We start from the raw sequence: 22065 nt of genomic DNA on the forward strand, positions 1-22065 counted from the left end.
CACATTGGGAGTGAGGACTTCTACTCCCACTTGGCAGTAATGAGACAGCATCCTCCTTCACCCACCAGAGTGGTGTCAGAAAAGACCTGCTAAAACACAAAATTTAAATGAGATCCAGAGTCTCATAAAATAATACCCCAAATATTAAGGTTTGAATTGAAAATCCCTCATCATACCAAGAACCAGAAAGATATCAAACTGAGATCTCAAACTGACTGAGGAAAGAAAATCAATAGATTTGTGTTATCCATAGAAAATCAAATCACTGTAACACAAATGACTGAATTACCTGATAAGGATTTCAGAGCAGCCATGAGAGAGGAATTCTTTGACAAACAATTCTGAACATTCTTTTCTTGGGCTGTGCTGTATGGCTTGTGCAGTGAAAGCACCAGGTCCTAACCACTGGACAGCCAGGGAATTTGCTGAACATTCTTGATACAAATTAAAAATAGAAAGTCTTACAAAGAGATATAATATACAAAAGAACAAATGGAAATTAAGAACTAAAAGATACAATAACTGAAATAAAATACACAAAAGATGGGTTAAACTGCAGATTGGAGACAACAGAGAAAATAATCAGTGAACTTGGAGAAAGAACAATAGAAATTATCTAATCTGAATAACAAAGAGAAAATAGACTGAAAAATGAACAGGGATCAGTGGAACTATAACAAAAGATCTAATATTCGTGCCAATCAGAGTCTCAGAAGGAGAGGCGAAAGAGGGTAAGGCTGCAAAAGTACTCAAAGAAATAATATATAATATTTATATTTAATAACTTAAATAAATATTCCCAAATTTGGCAGAACCATATGCCCACAGTGTGTATCTGTTAATCCAAAACTCCTAATTTATCCCCCCCCTTTCCCCTTTGGTAGCCATAAACTTGTTTTCTATGTCTGTGAGTCTGTTTCTGTTTTGTAAATAAGTTCATTTGCATCATTTTTTAGATTCCACATGTAAGTGATATCATACGATATTTGTCTTTCTCTGTCTGACTTATTTCACTAAGCATAATATTCTCTAGGTCCATCCATGTTGCTGCAAATTGAAGAATTTCATTCTGCAAATTTTTTTATGGCTGAGTAATATTCCTCTGTGTGTGTCTGTGTGTGTCTCACATCTACTTTATCCACTCATCTGTCAGTAGATACTTAAGTTGCTTCTGTATCTTGGCTATTGTAAATAGTGCTGCTATGACCATTGGGGTGCATGTATCTATTTAAATTAGAGTTTTCATCTTTTCCGGATATATGCTGAGGAGTGGGATTGCTGGATCATATGGCAACTCTATTTTTAGTTTTTTAAGGAACCTCAATACTGTTCTCCATGGTGGCTGCACCAATTTACATTCCCATCAGCAGTGTAGGAGGGTTCTCTTTTCTCCACACCCTCTCCAGCATTTATTATTTGTAGACATTTTTTTGTTTTTTTTTGTGGTACGCGGGCCTCTCACTGCTGTGGCCTCTCCTGTTGTGGAGCACAGACTCCGGACGTGCAGGCCCAGCGGCCATGGCTCAAGGGCCCAGCTGCTCCACGGCATGTGGGATCTTCCCGGACCGAGGCACGAACCCGTGTCCCCTGCATCAGCAGGCGGACTCTCAACCACTGCACCACCAGGGAAGCCCCTATTTGTAGACTTTTTGGCGATGGCCCTTCCGACTGATGTGAGGTGATACCTCATTGCAGTTTTGATTTGCATTTCTCTAATAATTAGGGATGCTGAGCATGTTTGCATGTGCCTTTTGGCCATCTGTATGTCTTCCTGGAGAAATGTATATTTAGATCTTCTGCCCATTTTTTGATTGGGTTGTTTGTTTTTTCAATATTGAATTGTATGACCTGTTTGTATATTTTGGAAATTAAGCCCTTGTCAGTCTAAAGACAGAAAAATTATTGAAAGCAGCCAGAGAGAAATGATGCTTTACATATAGGGGAAAATAATACATATAAAGGCTGATCTTTCATCATTAGCCATGGAGTCCCTTCTGCCACAACATTTTCAAGGGCCAAAAAAAAATTGTCAAGGGCCAAGATGGTGGAGTAGGAAGACCCTGAGCTCACCTCCTCCCATGGGCACAACAAAATTGAAACTATTATGAAGGAACTATCCATGATAATGACCTGAAGACTAGAAGAAAGGATATTCTACAGCTGAAGGTATAAATAGGGAACCACAATGAGACAGATAGGAGGGGTGGAGTTGCAGTGTATTCAAGACCCATCCCTGGGTGGATGAGCAACAAATGGAAGGATAATTACAATTGTAGAGGTTCTCCCCAAAGAGCAACAGGTCTGAGCCCCACGTTGGGCTCCCCAACCTTGGGTACTGACCAGAAAGATAAGACTCCAGAACATCTGGCTTTGAAGGCCGGTGGGACTTACTTTTGGGAGATCCAGAGGGCTGTGAAAAATAGAGGCTCCACTTTTAAAGGGTATGCACAAAATCTCACACACTCCAAGACCCAGGACAGAAGCAGTAATTTGAAGGGAGTCTGGGTCAAACCAAGAGCTGATTTGCAGAGCCTCTCAGAGAGACAGGAGGCAATTGAAACTCATCATGGGGACATCAAGCTGCCAGCAGCCATTTCTTGGAGCTCATCCTATCACAGGTATATTGGTGCTGGTAAGCGCCATGTTGGAACCTTCCCTTTAATTTATTACTTGCCTGGACCTGGCCCCACCCACCAGCCAATCAGCACCAGTCCTGGGACATTCCAGGCCAGACAGCTAGCTGGGCAGTTACATGGACCTACCCACCAGTAGGCTGGCTGCTGTACTGAGCTCCCAGCCACACCAGGACCCAGCCCCATCCACCTGCAGGCCAACATCAACTCCAACACACTGGGACCTGGCTCCACCCACAAGTGGGCCGGCACTAGCCCCAGGACCCGGCCTCATCTGCTAGTGGGTGAACACCAGGCCCTGGACCCTCTGGATCCCAGCCCCACCCATTAGCCTTCCAACACTAGCTCCAGAACTAGAGACAAAGAAGGACATTACATAATGATCAAAGGGTCAATCCAAGAAGATATAAAAATTATAAATATGTATGCAGCCAACATAGGAGCAACTAAATACACAAGGCAAATGCTAACAGCCATAAAGGGAGAAATTGACAGTAACACAGTAATGTTAGGGGACTTTAACACCCCACTTACATCAGTGGACAGATCATCCAGACAGAAAATCAATGAAACACTGGCCTTAAATGACACATTAGTCCAAATGGACTTAGTAGGTATATAGAAGTTCCATCCAAAAGTAGCAGAATACACATTCTTTTCAAGTGCACATGGAAAATTCTACAGGATAGATCACATGCTGGGCCACAAAACAAGTCATAGTAAATTTTAGAAGACTGAAGTCATATCAAGCATCGTTTCCAACCACAACAATATGAAACTAGAAGTCAACTACAAGGAAAAAAAACCTGCAAAAAACCCCAAATACATGGAGGCTAAACAATATGCTACTAAACAACCAATGAGTCACTGAAGAATTCAAGAGGAAATCAAATAAAACTAGGAGACAAATGCAAATAGAAACACAATGATCCAGAATCTATGGTGGGATGCAGCAAAAGCAGTTCTAAGAGGGAAATTTATAGTGATGCAAGCTAACCTCAAGAAACAAGAAAAATCTCAATCAACATCACCTTATGCCTAAAGAAAGTAGAAAAAGAAGAGAAAAAATCCCAAAGGTAATAGAAGGAAAGAAATAATATAGATCAGAACAGAAATAAATGCCATGGAGACTAAAAAAACAAAAAATAGAAAAGATCAATGAACTTACGACCTTATTCTTTGAAATGATAAAATTGGTAAATCTTTAGCCAGACTCATCAAGAAAAAAAGAGAGAGGGCCCAAATCAATAAAATCAGAAATGAAAAAGGAGAGGTTACAGCCAACACCACAGAAATGCAAAAGATCAAAGGAGATTCCTATGGACAATTATGCACCAATAAAATGGACAGCCTATTCCAGGGGGGGAGGCTGGCGGGGGAGGGTTAGATTGGGAGTTTGGGATTGACATGTACACACTGCTATATTTAAAATGGATAACCAACAAGGACCTACTGTATAGCACAGGGAACTCTGCTCAATACTCTGTAATAACCTAAATGGGAAAAGAATTTGAAAAAGAATAGATACATGTATATGTATAACTGAATCACTTTGCTGTACACCGGAAACTAACACAACATTGTTAATCAACTACACTCCAATATACAATAAATTTTTTAATAAATAAAATGGACAACCTAGAAGAAGTGTATAAATTCCTAGACATGTACAATCTCTCAAGACTGAATCAGGAAGAAACAGAAGATATGAACAGGCCAATTAGCAGTAATAAAATTGAATCAGTAATCAATAACTCCCAATAAACAATCACATCAAAAAGATTAAAATACCTGGGGCTAAATCTAATCAAGGTGGTAAAACACCTGTACTCAGAAAATTATAAGACTTTGATGAAAGAGATTGAAGATCTCAAACAGATAGAAAGATATACAGTGCTCATGGAATGGAAGAATTAATAGAATTAATATTGTCAAAAAGATCATACTACCCGAGGTAATCTAAAGATTCAATGCAATCACTATCAAAATACCAATGACATTTTCCACAGAATTAGAACAAACAATTCTAAAATTTATATGGAAACACAGAAGACCCCAAGTAGCCAAAACAATCTTAAAAAGGAACATGGAGAACAGTATGGAGATTTTTCCTTAATAAACTAAAAATAGAATTACCATATGATCCAGCAATCCCACTCCTGGGCATATACCTGGAAAAGATGAAAACTCTAATTCAAAAAGATACATGCAGCCCAATGGTCGTAGCAACACTATTTACAATAGCCAAGACATGGAAGCAACCTAAATGTCCATCAACACAGGAATGTATAAAGAAGATATGGTATATATATATGTATACACACACACATAGTGTGGAATATTACTCAGCCATAAAAAGATGAAATAATGCCATTTGCATCAATATAGATGGACCTAGAGATAAGTGAAGTAAATCAGACAAAGACAAATATGTGATACTGCTTATACGTGGAATCTAAAAAAACGGCACAAATGATCTTATTTACAAAACAGAAACAGACTCACAGACTTTGAAAAACCTATGGTTACCAAAGGGGAAAGGTTGGGGGGGAGGGATAAATTAGGTTGTTGGGATTAACATATACACAGTACTGTATATAAAACAGATAATCAACAAGGATCTACTGTGTAGCACAGGGAGCTCTACTCAGTACTCTAATAACCTATATGGGAAAAGAATCTGAGAAAGAACATATTTTTATATATATTATGTATGTTATATATAGTTATATATTATACAGTATGTTATATACAGTATATTATAATAGTTATATATATAATGTATATATGTATAAACATGAATCACTTTGCTGTACATCTGAAACTAACACAACATTGTAAATTTTTTAAAAAAGAAGAACAAAACAGGAGGCACCACAGTCCCTAATTTCAAACTATACTATAAAGCTTCAATAATCAAAATAGTATGATACTGGCACAGAAAACAGATATGTGGATTAATGGAACCAAATGGAGAGCCCATAAATGAGCCCATAGGTATATCAGCAATTTATCTACGAGAAAGGAGGCAAGAATATTCAATGAGGAAGAAGACAGCCTCTTCAATAAATGGTGTTGGGAAAACTAGATAGCTACATGGCAGTGGATTAAAAAGTTAAATGTAATACCTGAAACCATAAAACTCCTAGAAGAAAACCTAGGCCCTATATGCTCTTTGACATCAGTCTTAGCAATATTTTTTGGCATATGTCTCCTCATGCAAGGAAAGCTAAAGCAAAAATGAACAAATGGGACCACATCAAACCAAAAACTCTGTGCACAGCATATAAAACTATCAACGAAACAAAAAGGCTGTCTACTGAATTGAGAAAGATATTTGCAAATGATATATCCAACGATGGGTTAATATCCAAAATATACAAAGAATGCATACAACTCCACATCAAAAAAACAAACAACCCAATTAAATAACGGGCATAGGCTCTGAATAGACATTTTTCTAAAGAAGACATACAGATGCCATCTTTTCACAGGCATGTGAAAAAATGCTCAACTTCTCTAATCATCAGGGAAATACAAATCAAAACCACAATGAGATATCATCTCACACCTTTCAGAATGGCTATTATCAAAAAGACAACAAATAACAAATATTGGCAAGGGTGTGGAGGAAAGGGAACCCTTTCTAAAAATTTAATTTTATTTTATATTGGGGTATAGTTGATTTACAATGTTGTGTTAGGTTCAGGTGTACAGCAGAGTGGTTCAGTTATACATATACTTATCTCCATTCTTTTTCAGATTCTTTTCCCATATAGGTTATTACAGAATATTAAGTAGAGTTCCCTGTGCTATTCAATAGGTCCCTGTTGATTGTCAATTTTATATATAGTAGTGTGCATATTTTAACCCCAACCTCCTAGTTTATTCCTCTCCCACAACCCTTCCCTTTCTGCTTTGTTAACCATAAGTTTGTTTTCAAAGTCTGTGAGTCTGTTTGTCTGTTTCTGTTTTGTAAATCAGTTCATTTGTGTCATCCTTTTTTTTTTTTTTTTTTTTGGCCACACTGCACAGCTTGTGGGATCTTAGTTGCCTGACCAGGGAATGAACCTGGGCACCAGCAGTGAAAGCACTGAGTCCTAACCACTGGACCACCAGGGAATTCCCTTGTGTCATCTTTTTAAATTCCACATATAAGTGATATCACATGATATTTGTCTTTCTCTGACTCACTTCACTTACTATGATAATCTGTAGGTCCATCCATGTTGCTGCAAATGGCATTATTTCATTCTTCTTTATGGCTGAGTAATATTTTGTTGCATATATGTACCACATCTTTATACATTGCTCTGTTGATGGACATTTAGGTTGCTTCCATGTCTTGGCTATTGTAAATAATGCTGCAGTGAACACTGGATTGCCTGTATCTTTTTGAATTATGGTTTTCTCCGGATATATGCCCAGGAATGGGGTTGCTGGATCATATGGTAGTTCTATTTTTAGTTTTTAAAGGAACCTCCGTACTGTTCTCCATAATAGTTGTATCAATTTACATTCCAACCAATAGTGTAGGAAGATTGGAGGAAAGGGAACCCTTGTTGGTGAGAATGTAAATTGGTACAGCCACTATGGAAAACAGTGTAGAGATTCCTCAAAAAAAATAAAAATAGAACCACCATATGATCCAGCAATTCCATATCTGAGTATTTATCTGAAGAAAACAAAAACATTAATTTGAAAAGATATATGCACCCCTATGTTCATTGCAGCACTTTTTACAATAGCAAAGATATGGAAGCAACCTAAGCTTTCATCAACAGATGAGTGGATAAAGAAGAAATGGTATATATATGCAGTGGAATATTTTTTATCATAAAATAGGAATTAAATCTTGCCACTTGTGACAACATGGGTGAACCTAGAAGGTATTATGCTAAGTGAAATAAGTCAGGCAGAGAAAGACAAATACTGTATGATTTCAGTTATATGTGGAATCTAAAGAATAAGTGATTGAATATAACAAACTAGAAACAGACTCACAGATATAGAGAACAAGCAGGTGGTTGCCAGAGGGAGGGGTATGGGGAGATGAGTGAAATAGGTGAGGGAAATTAAGAGGTACAAACTTCCAGTTATAAAATAAGTAAGTCATGGGAACATAGTATATAGCATATGGAATATAGTCAATAATATTGGAATAACTTTGTATTGTGATAGATGCTAACTAGACTTATTGGAGTGATCATTTTGTAATATATAAAAATATCAACACTGTTGTACAACTGAAACTAATATAATATTTTAAGTCAATTTTACTTCAATAAAAAATGAAATACAATTAATTTCTGTTGTTTATTTTGTATCCTGTAGTCTTCAGCTCACATTATTTCTAGGAGTTTTGCTGTAGATTTCTTGTGATTTTCTACATGGACTATATGTCATCTGCAGTTAGGGTCAGTTTTATTTCTTCCTTTCTGATCTGTATGCCTTCTATTTCATTTTCTTGCCTTCCTACACTGGCTAGAACTTCCAGTAATATGTTGAAGAGCAGTGGTAAGGGCAGACATCCTAGTCCTGTTTCTGATTTTAAGAGAAAAACATACAGTCTTAAACCATTAAGTACAATGTTAGTAGGAGGTTTTTTTGTAGATGTTCTTTATCAAGTTGAAGAAATTCCCTTCTATTTCTAGTTTCCAGAGAGTTATTTTTTTAATATTTATTTATTTACGTATTTGGCTGCGCTGGGTCTTAGTTGCAGCATGTGGGATCTTCATTGTGGTATGCAGGATCTTTAGTTGAGATAAGGGATCTTTTAGTTGCGGCATGTGAACTCTTAGTTGCAGCATGTGGGATCTAGTTCCCTGATCAGGGATTGAATCCAGGCCCCCTGCATTGGGAGCACGGAGCCTTAGCCACTGGACCACCAGGGAAGTTCCCAGAGAGTTTTTTTTTAAATCATGAACGATTGTCAAATTTTGTCAAATGTTTTTCTGCATCCACTGAGATGATTATATTATTTTTCTTCTTTAGCCTGTTTGTATGGTGGATTACATTGATTTTTCAAGTATTGAACCAGCCTTGCAACCGTGGAATAAACCCTACTTGGCCACGGTGTATAATTCATTTTATATATTGCTGAATTCTATTGACTAATATTTTGTTAAGAATTTGTACATCTATATTGATGAGGAATATCAGTCTGAAGTACTTTTATGTACTGTCTTTATCTGGCTTTTGCATCAGCATAATACTGGCTTTATAAAAATAGTTCAGAAGCGTTCACTCCTATTTTCTAAAAGGATTGTCTACACAATCCTTGATTGTGACAATTGTGACAACTGATGTTAATTTTTTGTTAAACATTTAGTAGAATTCTCCAGTGAAACCAGTTGAGCCAGGTTGTGTGTGTGTGTGTGTGTGTGTGTGTGTGTGTGTGTGTGTGAAGTTTTAAATTAAATTTCATTAAAATGTATAGGGCTAATCAAATTATCTACTTGATATTAGGTGTGTTCTGGTAGCTTGCATTTTTTGAGAAATTGGTCTATTTTGCGTAAGTTGTCAAATTTATGTGTGCAGAGTTGTTTACAGTATTCCCATACAATTCTTTTGATATCTGCAGGTTTTGTGGTGATATCCTGTCTCATTCTTGATATTAGCAATTTGTGTCTTCTGTCTCTTTTTCTTTGCAGTCTTGCTATAATATTGTCAATTTTATTGTTCTTTTCAAAGAACCAGGTTTTTGTTTCACTGATTTTTTTTCTCTATTGTTTTTCTGTTTTCAATTTCATTGATTTCTGATTTTATCCTTATTATTTCTTTCCTTGGTTTGCTGAAGGTTTGGCTTTCTGCTCCTCTTCTTGTTAGATGATCAATTAAAGACTTTTCCTCTTTTCTAAATGTGAGCATTTTGTGCTATAAATTTCCCTCTCAGCAGTTATTTAGTTCCATCTCACAAATTTTAATATTCTGTATTTTTATTTTCATTTAGTTCCATTATTTCTTTCTTTTCTTTGAGACTTCCTCTTTGACCCATTAATTATATACAAGTGTTTTGTTATTTTCCAAGTATTTATAGATTTTTCTGTTATCTTTCTGTTAATTTCTTGTTTGATTCCATAGTGGCCTGAGAATATACTCTGTATGATTTCAATTCTTTAAAATTTATTGGAGTTTGTTTTATGGCCCAGGATATGATCTATCATGGCATATGTTCTGTGGGCATGTGAAAAGAACATGTATTATACTCTTGTTGTATATTCTGTAAGAGTCAATTAGATTCTGTTCATTGATGGTGTTGAGTTCTGTATTCTTGCTGATTTTCTGTATAGTTGATCTACCCATTATTGAGAGGTGGGTTGAAGTCTCTAATTATAATTGTGGATGTGTCTATTTCTCATTTCATTTCTGTCAGTTGTTGCATCATGTATTTTGTGGCTCTGTTATTTGGTGACACACATTTAGGATTGCTATGTCTCCTTGGTGGATTGACCCTTTTAGCATTTTGTAATGTCCCTCTCTGTCCCTGGCAGTTTTTTTGCTCTGAAGTGTACTTAATATGGTATTAATATAGCCTTTCCTTCTGTCTTTTTTTTTTTTTTAAAGACTTTAATTTATTTATTTAGTTTTGCTGTGTTGCGTCTTCGTTTCTGTGCGAGGGCTTTCTCTAGTTGTGGCAAGTGGGGGCCACTCTTCATCACGGTGCGCGGGCCTCTCACAATCGTGGCCTGTCTTGTTGCAGAGCACAGGCTCCAGACGCACAGGCTCAGTAGTTGTGGCTCACGGGCCTAGTTGCTCCGCGGCATGTGGGATCCTCCCAGACCAGGGCTTGAACGCGTGTCCCCTGCATTAGCAGGCAGATTCTCAACCACTGTGCCACCAGGGAAGCCCTCCTTCTGTCTTTTGATTAATGTTCTCATGGTATATTATTTTCCATTCTTTTCCTTTCAACCTACCAATATCATTTATATTTGAAGTGAATGTTTTGTAGACAGCATATATTTGGGTTATTTTTAAAAAATTATTTATTTATTTTTGTCTGTGTTGGGTCTTCGTTTCTGTGTGAGGGCTTTCTCTAGTTGAGGCAAGTGGGGGCCACTCTTCATCGCGGTGCGCTGGCCTCTCACTATCGCAGCCTGTCTTGTTGCGGAGCACAGGCTCCAGACGCGCAGGCTCAGTAGTTGTGGCTCACGGGCCTAGTTGCTCCACGGCATCTTCCCAGACCAGGGCTCAAACCCGTGTCCCCTGCATTGGCAGGCAGATTCTCAACCACTGCACCACCAGGGAAGCCCTGGGTCATGTTTTTTTATCCAGTCTGTCAATCTCTGTATTTAATTGGTGTTGTTAGACCACTTACATTTAATGTAATTACTGACATGTTAGGACTTAAGTCTGTCATTTTATTTTTGCTTCTGTTTGTTTTCTCTGGTTTTCATATCTCTGTTTTCTTATTCTTCCCTTCTATGGATTACATGAACTTATTTTAGAATTCCATTTTTATTTATCTATATGTTTTTGGTATATCTCTTTGTATAGCTATTTCAGTATATTTACTAGGTATTACATTGTATATACATAACTTATTGCAGTCTACTGGTGTTGGCATTTTACCAGTTCAAGTGAAGTGAACCTGACCTCTGTTGCATCTCTTTACCTTCCTCCATTAATAATTGTCTTAAATATTTTCTCTACAGACATTCAGAGCCACATTAAACAGTATTATAGTTTTTGCTTACCATGAAGTGTAATTTAGAAAACTCAAGAGAAGGAAAATCTATTGTTCTTTCCATTGTTTTTTTCTTCCTTTCTGATATTCCAAGATTCCTTCTTTTATCATTTCTTTTCTGTGTAGAGAAGTACCTTTAGTCATTTTTTTAGGGTAGGTCTGATTTTTAAAAAGTTTTTTCTTCATCTGGAATGTCTTTATGTCTCCTTTATTCCTGGAGGATATTTTTGTTTTATATAGAATGAGTTTGGAGACGTTCCTTGCTCTTCAATTTCTTGGAATCATTTGAGAAGGATAGTTGTTAGCTCTCCTTTAAATTTTTGGTGCAATTCACTATCAAGTTGTCTGGTCCTGGACTTCTGTTTGTTGGGAATTTTTTTTTACTACTGATTCAACAGAAATTAATTGTATACAGGTTTGACACAATTTCTATCTAATGCCAGCAGGATTCTGTGTGTATGTAGACAAGATTATTCTAATATTTATATGGAAAAACAAAGGAACCAGAATAGCTAAAACATTTTTAAGAAGGAATAATAAATTGGAAGCAGTCACTCTACCTGATTACAAGACTTATTATGTCGCTACAGTAATTAAGAATGTGTGGTACTGGCAGTGATATATAGACATATAGACAAATGGAACAGAGTAGGGAACCCAGAAATAGCCTCACACAAGTACAGCCAACTGATTTTTGACAAAGCCACAGAAGCACTTTGGTGGAAGAAAGGTTGTCTTTTTAACAAGTGGTACTGGATCAATTGGAAATCCATAGGTGAACAAGTACTACATATCTAGACTAGTATCTGAAATACTCTGAAAGCAAGTATCTGAAAGAACTCAAAACTGAACAATATGTATACCTATAGCTGATTCACTTTGCTATACAGCAGAAACTAAGACAATACTGTAAAGCAATTATATTCCAATAAAGATGTTAAAAAAACCCACCATTTAACTAGTCTGATGACACTTATTTGTACAAAATAATTATGAACTTTGACTTAATGCTCATTTAAAAATAATAGTCTTAGGAGCCTTAGATTATCTATATATATCTATATCTGTATTTATCTATTCTCCTTAATGTCATTTCAGATATAATATAAGCTTCTACTCAAGAATAATAAAGGGGAAATTCACTTAAAAAAACTGAACAGGGCTTCCCTGGTGGCGCAGTGGTTGAGAGTCTGCCTGCCGATGCAGGGGACACGGATTCGTGTCCCGCTCTGGGAGGATCCCACACGCCACGGAGCGGCTGGGCCCATGAGCCATGGCTGCTGAGCCTGCGCGTCCGGAGCCTGTGCTCTGCAATGGGAAAGGCCACAACAGTGAGAGGCCCGCGTACCACAAAAAAACAAAAAACCTGAACAATATAAAAATAATCCAATTAGAAAATCAGCAAAAGACATGCACAAACATTTCACTGAAGAAGATATACATATGGAATATAAAGACATGAAAAGATGTTCAACATCATTAGCCATTAGAAAAATGCAAATTAAAACCACAATGAAGTGTCACGACATACCTATCAGAATGGCTAAAATGAATAATGGTGATAATACAGCATGCTGGATTGGATGTGGAAAAACTGGATCACTCATAATTTGCTGGTGGGAATGTAACATGGTACCGCCACTCTGGAAAATAATTTGGCAGTTACTTAAAACTAAAAATAAGTGTGTAGCACTCACACTTTTGGGCATTTATCCCAGAGAATGAAGACTTATTTTCATGCAGGAACTTACAAATATTCATACCACCTTTATTCGTAATAGCCCCATACTGGACACAACCTAGATATCATGGAATATTACTCAGCAAAAAAGGAATGAGCTATTGATATATGCATCAACATGGATAGCTCTCAAGGGCATTATGCTGAGTGAAAATGCCAATCTCAAAAGGTTGGATACTGATTCAATTTATGTAACATTCTCAAATTGACAAAATTGTACAGATAGAGAACAGATTGGTAGTTGCCAGGGATTAAGGATGGTGCTGGAGGGCACTGGGTGTGACCATAAAAGGGGTAGCACAGGGGAGAACTTTGTGGTGATGGAATAGTTCTGTATCTTGATTGTGGTTGGTAGTTATATGAATCTACACATGACACAGAACTATACACATAGTTGTGCCAATGTCAGTTTCCTAGCTTTGATATTGTATTATAATCATTTTATTTTATTTTTCTTTATTTTATTTGTTTTTTGGCCACACTGCATGGCGGAATCTTAGTTCCCTGATCAGGGATCAAACCCGTGCCACCTGCAGTGGAAGTGTGTAGTCTCACCCACTGTACTGCCAGGGAAGTCCTTATAATCATTTTAGATATAACCATTGCGGGAAACTAGATAAAGGGTACACAGGACTTCTGTCTACTATCTTCACAACTCCCTGTGAATCTATAATTATTTGAAACTAAAAGGTTTTTTAAAAAATATCATTCTAGTGGTTGTAGAGTATGGGTATGAGGGGGACTGGACAAGATGAAAGCAGGGACAACAGTCGAGACTCTTGCAGGGTAAAAGATGACCCTTTTCTTATTATTTGAGATCTGAACCTCAACAATATTTCTTGTGATGAAGAAAAGGGACAGAGAAAAGGCATCATAAGACAGTAGAATCAGCGGGACCTTTGAAATAACCAGTGTAGAAGGTGAAGGACAGCAAGGAGTCTGGGATGACTTCCAGGTTTCTAGCTTTGGTAACTGAGTAGATACTAAAAGACTTAAATAAAAGAAGATACAGCTTAGGAGCCTGAGGTACACTAGAAGTAGACAGAAGCCATGTTTTCCTTGTCTGTCACACCTTCATAAATCTAAAAGATGTTGTTTTCTTGAGAATTTTGTAGTATTCTTTTAAGTCTTTTGGGGTGTCCTATAGTCTGTTATGAAGCCAGGTATTCATGTGATTCTACCTTGGACTTCTTTCCTTGCCTAGCCTGGTACATCTACTTAAGAAATGAGTTTCAAAATACAGTACCAAGTCCCTTATCCTTGATTTCTCTTTCACGGTTTCAATTACTCAAGGTCAACCATGATTCAAAAATATTAAATGAAAAATTCCAGAAGTAAACAATTCATAAGTTTTCTTTTCTGTTTTTTTAACATCTTTATTGGACTATAATTGCTTTACAATGGTGTGTTAGCTTCTGCTGTATAACAATGTGAATCAGCTATACATATACATACATCCCCACATCTCCTGCCTCTTGTGTCTCGCTCCCACCCTCCCTATCCCACCCCTCTAGGTGGACACAAAGCACCAAGCTGATCTCCCTGTGCTGTGTGGCTGCTTCCCACTAGCTATCTATTTTACATTTGGTAGTGTATATATGTCCATACCACTTTCTCATTTCATCCCAGCTTACCCTTACCCCTCCCCGTGTCCTCAAGTCCACTCTCTATGTCTGTGTCTTTATTCCTGTCCTGCCCCTAGGTTCTTCAGAACCTTTTAAGTATTTTTTTAGATTCCATACATAAGTGTTAGCATATGGTATTTGTTTTTCTCTTTCTGACTTACTTCACTCTGTATGACAGACTCTAGGTCCATCCACCTCACTACAAATAACTCAGTTTTGCTTCTTTTTATGGCTGAGTAATATTCCATTGTATATATGTGACACATCTTCTTTATCCATTCAACTGTCGATGGAAACTTACGCTGCTTCCATGTCCTGGCTATTGTAAATAGAGCTGCAATAAACACTGTGGTACATGATTCTTTTTGAATTTTGGTTTTCTCAGGGTATATGCCCAGTAGTGGGATTGCAGTGGGATATGGTAGTGGGATATGGTAGTGGGATATGGTAGTGGGATATATGGTAGTGGGATATGGTAGTTCTATTTTAAGTTTTTTAAGGGACCTCCATACTATTCTCCATTGTGGCTGTATCAATTTACATTCCCCCCAACAGTGCAAGAGGGATCCCTTTTCGGCACACCCTCTTCAGCATTTATTGTTTGTAGATTTTTTTTCATGATGCCCATTCTGACCATTGTGAGGTGATACCTCATTGTAGTTTTCATTTGCATTTCTCTAATGATTAGTCATGTCGAGCTTCCTTTCATGTGTTTGTTGGCAATCTGTATCTCTTCTTTGGAGAAATGTCTATTTAGGTCTTCTGCCCATTTTTGGATTGGGTTGTTTGCTTTTTGGATATTGAGCTGCATGAGTTGCTTGTATATTTTGGAGACTAATCATTTGTCAGTTGCTTTCTTTGAAAATATTTTCTCCCATTTTGAGGGTTATCTTTCATCTTGTTTATGTTTTCCTTTGTTGTGCAAAAGCTTTTAAGTTTCATTAGGTCCCATTTGTTTTTTTGTTATTATTTCCATTTCACTAGGAGGTAGGTCAAAAAGGATGTTCCTCTGATTGATGGCATAGACTGTTCTGCCTATGTTTTCCTCAGAGAGTTTTATAGTGCCTGGTCTTACATGTAGGTCTCTAATCCATTCTGAGTTTATTTATGTGTATGGTGTTAGGGACTATTCTAATTTCATTCTTTTCTGTGTAGCTGTCCAGTTTTCCCAGCACCACTTATTGAAGTGGCTGTCTTTTCTCCATTCTATATTCTTGCCTCCTTTATCAAAGATAAGGTGACCGTATATGCATGGGTTTATCTCTGGGCTTTCTATCCTGTTCCATTGATCTATATTTCAGTTTTTGTGCTAGTACCATACTGTCTTGATTACTGTAGCTTTGTAGTATAGTCTGAAGTCAGGGAGCCTGATTCCTCCAACTCTGTTTTTCTTTCTCAAGATTGCTTTGGATATTCAGGGTATTTTTGTTTCCGTACAATTTGTGAAATTTTTTGTTCTAGTTCTGTGAAAAATAGCAGTGGTAATTTGGTAGGGATTGCATTGAATCTGTAGATTGCTTTAGGTAGTAGAGTCATTTTCTCAATGTTGATTTTTCCAATCCAAGAACATGGTATATCTCTCCATCTATTTGTATCATCTTTAATTTCTTTCATCAGTGTCTTATAATTTTCTGCATACAGGTCTTTTGTCTCCTTAGGTAGGTTTATTCCTAGATATTTTATTCTTTTTGTTGCAGTGGTAAATAGGAGTGTTTTCTTAATTTCACTTTCAGATTTTTCATCATTACTGTATAGGAATGCAAGGGATTTCTGTGCGTTAATTTTGTATCCTGCTACTTTCCCAAATTCATTGATTAGCTCTACTAGTTTTCTGGTAGCATCTTTAGGATTCTCTATGTATAGTACCGTGTCATCTGCAGACAGTGGCAGTTTTACTTCTTCTTTTCAATTTGGATTCCTTTTATTTCTTTTTCTTCTCTGATGGCTGCGGCTAAAACTTCCAAAACTATGTTGAATAATAGTGGTGTGAGTGGGCAACCTTGTCTTGTTCCTGATCTTATAGGAAGTGGTTTCAGTTTTTTGCCATTGAGAATGATGTTGGCTTTGGGTTTGTCATATATGGCCTTGATTATTTTGAGCTAAGTTCCCTCTATGCCTACTTTCTGGAGGGTTTTTTATCATAAATGGGTGTTGAATTCTGTCAAAAGCTTTTTCTGCATCTACTGAGATGATTATATGGTTTTTCTCCCTCAGTTTGTTAATATGGTTTATCAAATTGATTCATTTGCATATATTGAAGAATCCTTGCATTCCTGGGGTAAACCCCACTTGATCGTGTTGTATGATCCTTTTAATGTGCTGTTGGCCTCTGCTAATATTTTGCTGAGGAATTTTGCATCTATGTTCATCAGTGATACTGGCCTGTAGTTTTCTTTCTTTGTGGCATCTTTGTCTGGTTTTGGTATCAGGTTGGTGGTGGCCTCCTAGAATGAGTTTGGGAGTGTTCCTCCCTCTGCTATATTTTGGAAGAGTTTGAGAAGGAGGGCTGTTAGCTCTTCTCTAAACATTTGATAGAATTCGCCTGTGAAGCCATCTGGTTCTGGGCATTTGTTTGTTGGAAGATTTTTAATCACAGTTTCAATTTCAGTTCTTGTGATTGGTCTGTTTCTATTTTCTATTTCCGTAGTTCAGTCTCGGAAGGTAGTGCTTTTCTAATAATTTGTCCATTTCTTCCAGGTTGTCCATTTTATTGGCATATAGTTGCTTGTAGTAAGCTCTCTTGATCCTTTGTATTTCTGCAGTGTCAGTTGTTACTTCCCCTTTTTCCTTTCTAATTCTATTGATTTGAGTCTTCTCCACTTTTTTCTTGTTGAGTCTGGCTAATGGTTTATCAACTTTGTATATCTTCTCAAAGAACCAGCTTTTAGTTTATTGATCTTTGCTATCGTTTCCTTCATTTCTTTTTCATTTATTTCTGATCTGATCTTTATGGTTTCTTTGCTTCTGCTACCTTTTGGGGTTTTTTTGTTCTTCTTTCTCTAATTGCTTTAGGTTTAAGGTTAGGTTGTTTATTTGAGATGTTCCTTGTTTCTTGAGGTAAGATTGTATTGCTATAAACTTCCCTCTTAGAACTGCTTTTGCTGCATCCCATGGGTTTTGGGTCGTTGTGTTTTCATTGTCATTTGTTTCTGCGTATTTTTTTATTTCCTCTTTGATTTTTTCAGTGATCTCTTGCTTATTTAGTAGTGTATTGTTTAGCCTCCATGTGTTTGTATTTTTTACAGATTTTTTTCCCATAATTGATATCTAGTCTCATAGCGTTGTGGTCAGAAAAGATACTTGATTTCAATATTCTTAAATTTACCAAAGCTTGATTTGTCTCCCAAGGTATTACCTATCCTGGAGAATGTTCCATGAGCACTTGAGAAGAAAGTCTAATCTGTTGCTTTTGGATGGAATGTCCTATAAATATCAATTAAGTCTGTCTTGTTTAATGTATCATTTAAAGCTTGTGTTTCCTTATTTATTTTCATTTTGGATCATCTGTCCATCGGTGAAAGTGGGGTGTTAAAGTCCTCTACTATGATTGTGTTACTGTCAATTTCCCCTTTATGGCTGTTAGCATTTGCCTTATGTTTTGCGGTGCTCCTATGTTGGGTGAATAAATATTTACAATTGTTATATCTTCTTCTTGGATTGATCCCTTGATTATTATGTAGTGTCCTTCTTTGTCTCTTGTAAACTATCATTACTCTGAATTCTTTTTCAGGTAAACTGCCTATTTCCTCTTTATTTGTTTGGTCTGATGGGTTTTTACCTTGCTCATTCATCTGCTGTGTTTTCTCTGATCTCATTTTGCTTAACTTACTGTGTTTGGGGTCTCCTTTTCGCAGCTTGCAGATTCGTAGTTCCCGGTTTTTTTTGGTGGCTGCCCCCAGTGGCTAAGGTTGGTTCAGTGGGTTGTGTAGGCTTTCTGGTGGAGGGGACTGGTGCCTGTGTTATGTTGGCTGAAGCTGGATCTTGTCTTTCTGGTGGGCAGGACCACGTCCGGTGGTGTGTTTTGGGGTGTCTGTGACCTTATTATGATTTTAGGCAGCCTCTTTGCTAATGGGTGGGTTTGTGTTCCTGTCTTGCTAGTTGTTTGGCATGGGGTGTCCAGTACTGTAACTTACTGGTCGTTGAGTGGAGCTGGATCTTACCATTGAGATGGAGATCTCTGGCAGAGCTTTCGCTGTTTGATATTACATGGGGCTTGGAGGTCTCTGGTGAACCAATGTCCTGCACTCGGCTCTCCCACCTCAGAGGCTCAGGCCTGACACCTGGGCAGAGCACCAAGACCCTGTCAGCCACACAGCTCAGAAGAAAAGGGAGAAAAAAGAAAGCAAGAAATAATGAAAACTAAACAAATAAAATAATGTTATTAAAATAGAAAAAATTATTAAAAATAAAAATGTAATTAAAAAAAGAAAGAAGAGAGCAACCAAACCCAAAAACAAATCCTTCCATGCTAACAAGTGCTATAAACTATACTTAAAAAAACAAACAAACAAAAAAACGGACAGTCAGAACGCTAGGACAAATGGCAAAAGCAAAGCTATACAGTCAAAATCACACAAAGCAGCATACACATACACACTCACAAAAAGAGAAAAAGTAAACTAAATAAATCTATCTATCTATATATGTATACATAAAAAATAAAAAAGGAAGGGCACAACCAAATCAATAAACAAATATACCAATGATAATAAACTCTAAATACTAAGCTAAGATAAATATAGAACCAGAAGCAAATTACATGCGGAAAGGAAATCCCAAGTCTACAGTTGTTCCCAAAGTCTAATGCCTCAGTTTTGGGATGATTCGCTGTCTGTTCAGGTTTTCCACAGGTGCAGGGTATATCAAGCTGATTGTGGAGATTTAATCCACTGCTCCTGAGGCTGCTGGGAGAAATTTCCCTTTCTCTTCTTTGTTCACACAGCTCCTTGGGTTCACCTTTGGATTTGGCCCTGCCTCTGCGTGTAAGTCACCTGAGGTGTCTTTTGGGAAGTCTGAGGTCTTCTGCCAGTGTTCAGTAGGTGTTCTGTATGAGTTGTTCCACATATAGATGTAGTTGTGATGTATTTGTGGGGAGGAAGGTGATCTCCACGTCTTACTCCTCTGCCATCTTGAAGGCGCCCCGTGAGCTCCAAAGGATCATCTCCGAGCCTCTGAAAAGCCTCAAAGCCACTTCTGAGAAATCTGTGATGTTTCTGCCAGGGGGCAGGCAGCGTTTAGGGCCCTCCATTGAGGACCCAACTTGGAAAGAAAGTCACTGACCCTGGTTTAGATTTCACTGTGTCTGTTTGCTGTCTTACATTCGGCGCCTTTCCTGATGTCTAATTTTCCTTCTCTTTCTATGTCGCTGTATAGTACATGGAACTATATTCAATATATTGTAATAACCTATAATGGAAAAGTATCTCAGTCCTCCTGGCTGGAATATTTATCCATCCATGTGGTCAAATATTCATTCAGACGAGGGCCATGCCTGAGGGATGGTGGAGCAACAAGACAGGAACTGGAGTCTCCGGCAGCTCGGAACCTTACTGATCTTAGAATGCTCACCTCCAGTCCTGGGCATGGTCTCCCCCTGCTTGTACCAGGCTTGGTCTTTGTGACCCCTGGGACACTGCAAAAGGGATGTCAGGGTATAGTGGAGACTTCCATTTTAATCTTGCGTTCTTTATCTCAGACTATAATAGGGGCTGGGTGGGCACGCAGCCAATTCATAAATTTTAAATTGCACACTATTTTGAGTAGTGTGATGAAATCTCGCATAATCCTGCTCCCTCCCACCCAGGATGTGAAGCATTCCTCTGTTCAGCGTATGCTGCCTGTTAGTCACTTAGTAGCTGTCTGGGTTATCAAATCAACTGTCCCAGTATCTCAGTGCTTTTGTTCAATTAACCCTTATTTTACTTAATAATGGCCCTGAAGTGCAAGAGTAGTGATGCTGGCAATTCAGATATGCCAAAAGGAAGCTGTAAAGTGCTTCCTTTAAGTGAAAAGGTGAAAGTTCTCAACTTAATAAGGGAAGAAAAAATATCATATGCTGACGTTACTAAGATCTATAGTAAGAACAAAAAGATCTATGGTAAGAACGAGTCTTCTGTCTGTGAAATTGTGAAGAAGGAAAAAGAAATTTGTGCTAGTTTTGCTGTCACATCTCGAACTGCAAAAGTTATGGACACAGTACACGATAAGTGCTTAGTTAAGATGGAAATGGCATTAAATTTGTACAATAAGATATTTGGAGAGAGAGAGACCACTTTAACATAACTTTTATTATAGTATATTGTTATAACTGTTCTATTTTATTATTAGTTATTGTTGTTAATCTCTTACGTACCTTTGTACGTAGGTATAGGAAAAAACATAGTATATTGCAGGATTCGGTACTGTCCGTGGTTTTGGGCATCCACTGGGGGTCTTGGAACTTATTCCCTGCAAATAACTGGGGGACTGCTGTGTGACTGTAGAACTGTGTGACCATTGAGCTTTGATTCCTTTTTTCACCTGCAAAATGAGCACTGTGTTTTGTGATAATATAGTCATAATGCTTCTCTCTCAGGTTTGTTCTGAAGAGTAAGTAAGATTTACATTTATATGTAAAATACTTAATACACACCAAGCATCTAATAAATGCTTACTACTCCTGCTGTTACTACTGCTAACAATAAAAATTATAGTGACAGAACATACAAAGATGTTGAAGTGTGATGGTTTCTGTCAATTGTGACCAGCTGCAGAAATGCTCAGAGTCTCTATAGCCAGTTTTTCCTCAACTTCTGTTTTCTAGTTCCTTCAGTGATCCTTAAAGAGTGGTCTGCCTATAAAGGGAAGTCACCTCAAACCCCTGAGCTGGTGTCTGCCCTGACATTTCGGGAATGGACTTGCCCAAACCTCAAGAAGCTCTGGCTAGGCAAAGCAGTTGAGGACAAGAACAGAAGGATGCGTGCCTTCCTGGCCTGTATGAAGTCAGACACACCCAGTATGCTCAATCCAGCTAACGTCCCCACCCATCTACTGCTCATGTGCTGTGTACTCCGGTAAGCCATGTGACCGGGAAGTGGTCAGTTCATTTCTATTTTATTTTTTTTGACATTTCCTTTAAGCACGTGGTTTTTATAGTATTTTGAGGTGGGGAAGTTTTATGTTTACTTTAGACTTCAGAAACATTGGAAATCAATTGCTATGATAGTCTCCTCAGTTTATGATCTGTCATCATCAGCCCATGCATAAACACTCTTTTATTTTTGGTTTTATATTTGGTTTTTGTCGCCTTCAGCCTTTCTTCCTGATTCAGTCCCCTTCTCTCTACCCATAGTTATCCACTCTTGGGTATTTGATGTGTGTCCCTCCAAGCCATCTTCCATA

The 22065-nt window shown here is 37.7% G+C and overlaps 1 protein-coding gene across 2 annotated transcripts in view; it reads left to right on the forward strand.

Moving 5' to 3' along the window:
- The window catches only part of FAM120C (family with sequence similarity 120 member C), a 132757-nt gene that overhangs the window by 49739 nt on the left and 60953 nt on the right, over positions 1-22065 (forward strand). For both annotated transcript variants that reach the window (XM_024767194.1, XM_024767193.1), the window contains exon 10: positions 21488-21737. In XM_024767194.1, the coding sequence (XP_024622962.1) occupies positions 21488-21737 (250 nt within the window). The remainder of the gene's footprint in view (positions 1-21487; positions 21738-22065) is intronic.

Source organism: Neophocaena asiaeorientalis, unplaced genomic scaffold, assembly GCF_003031525.2.
Source record: "Neophocaena asiaeorientalis asiaeorientalis breed wild unplaced genomic scaffold, Neophocaena_asiaeorientalis_V1.1 scaffold313, whole genome shotgun sequence".
Lineage (NCBI taxonomy): Eukaryota > Metazoa > Chordata > Mammalia > Artiodactyla > Phocoenidae > Neophocaena > Neophocaena asiaeorientalis.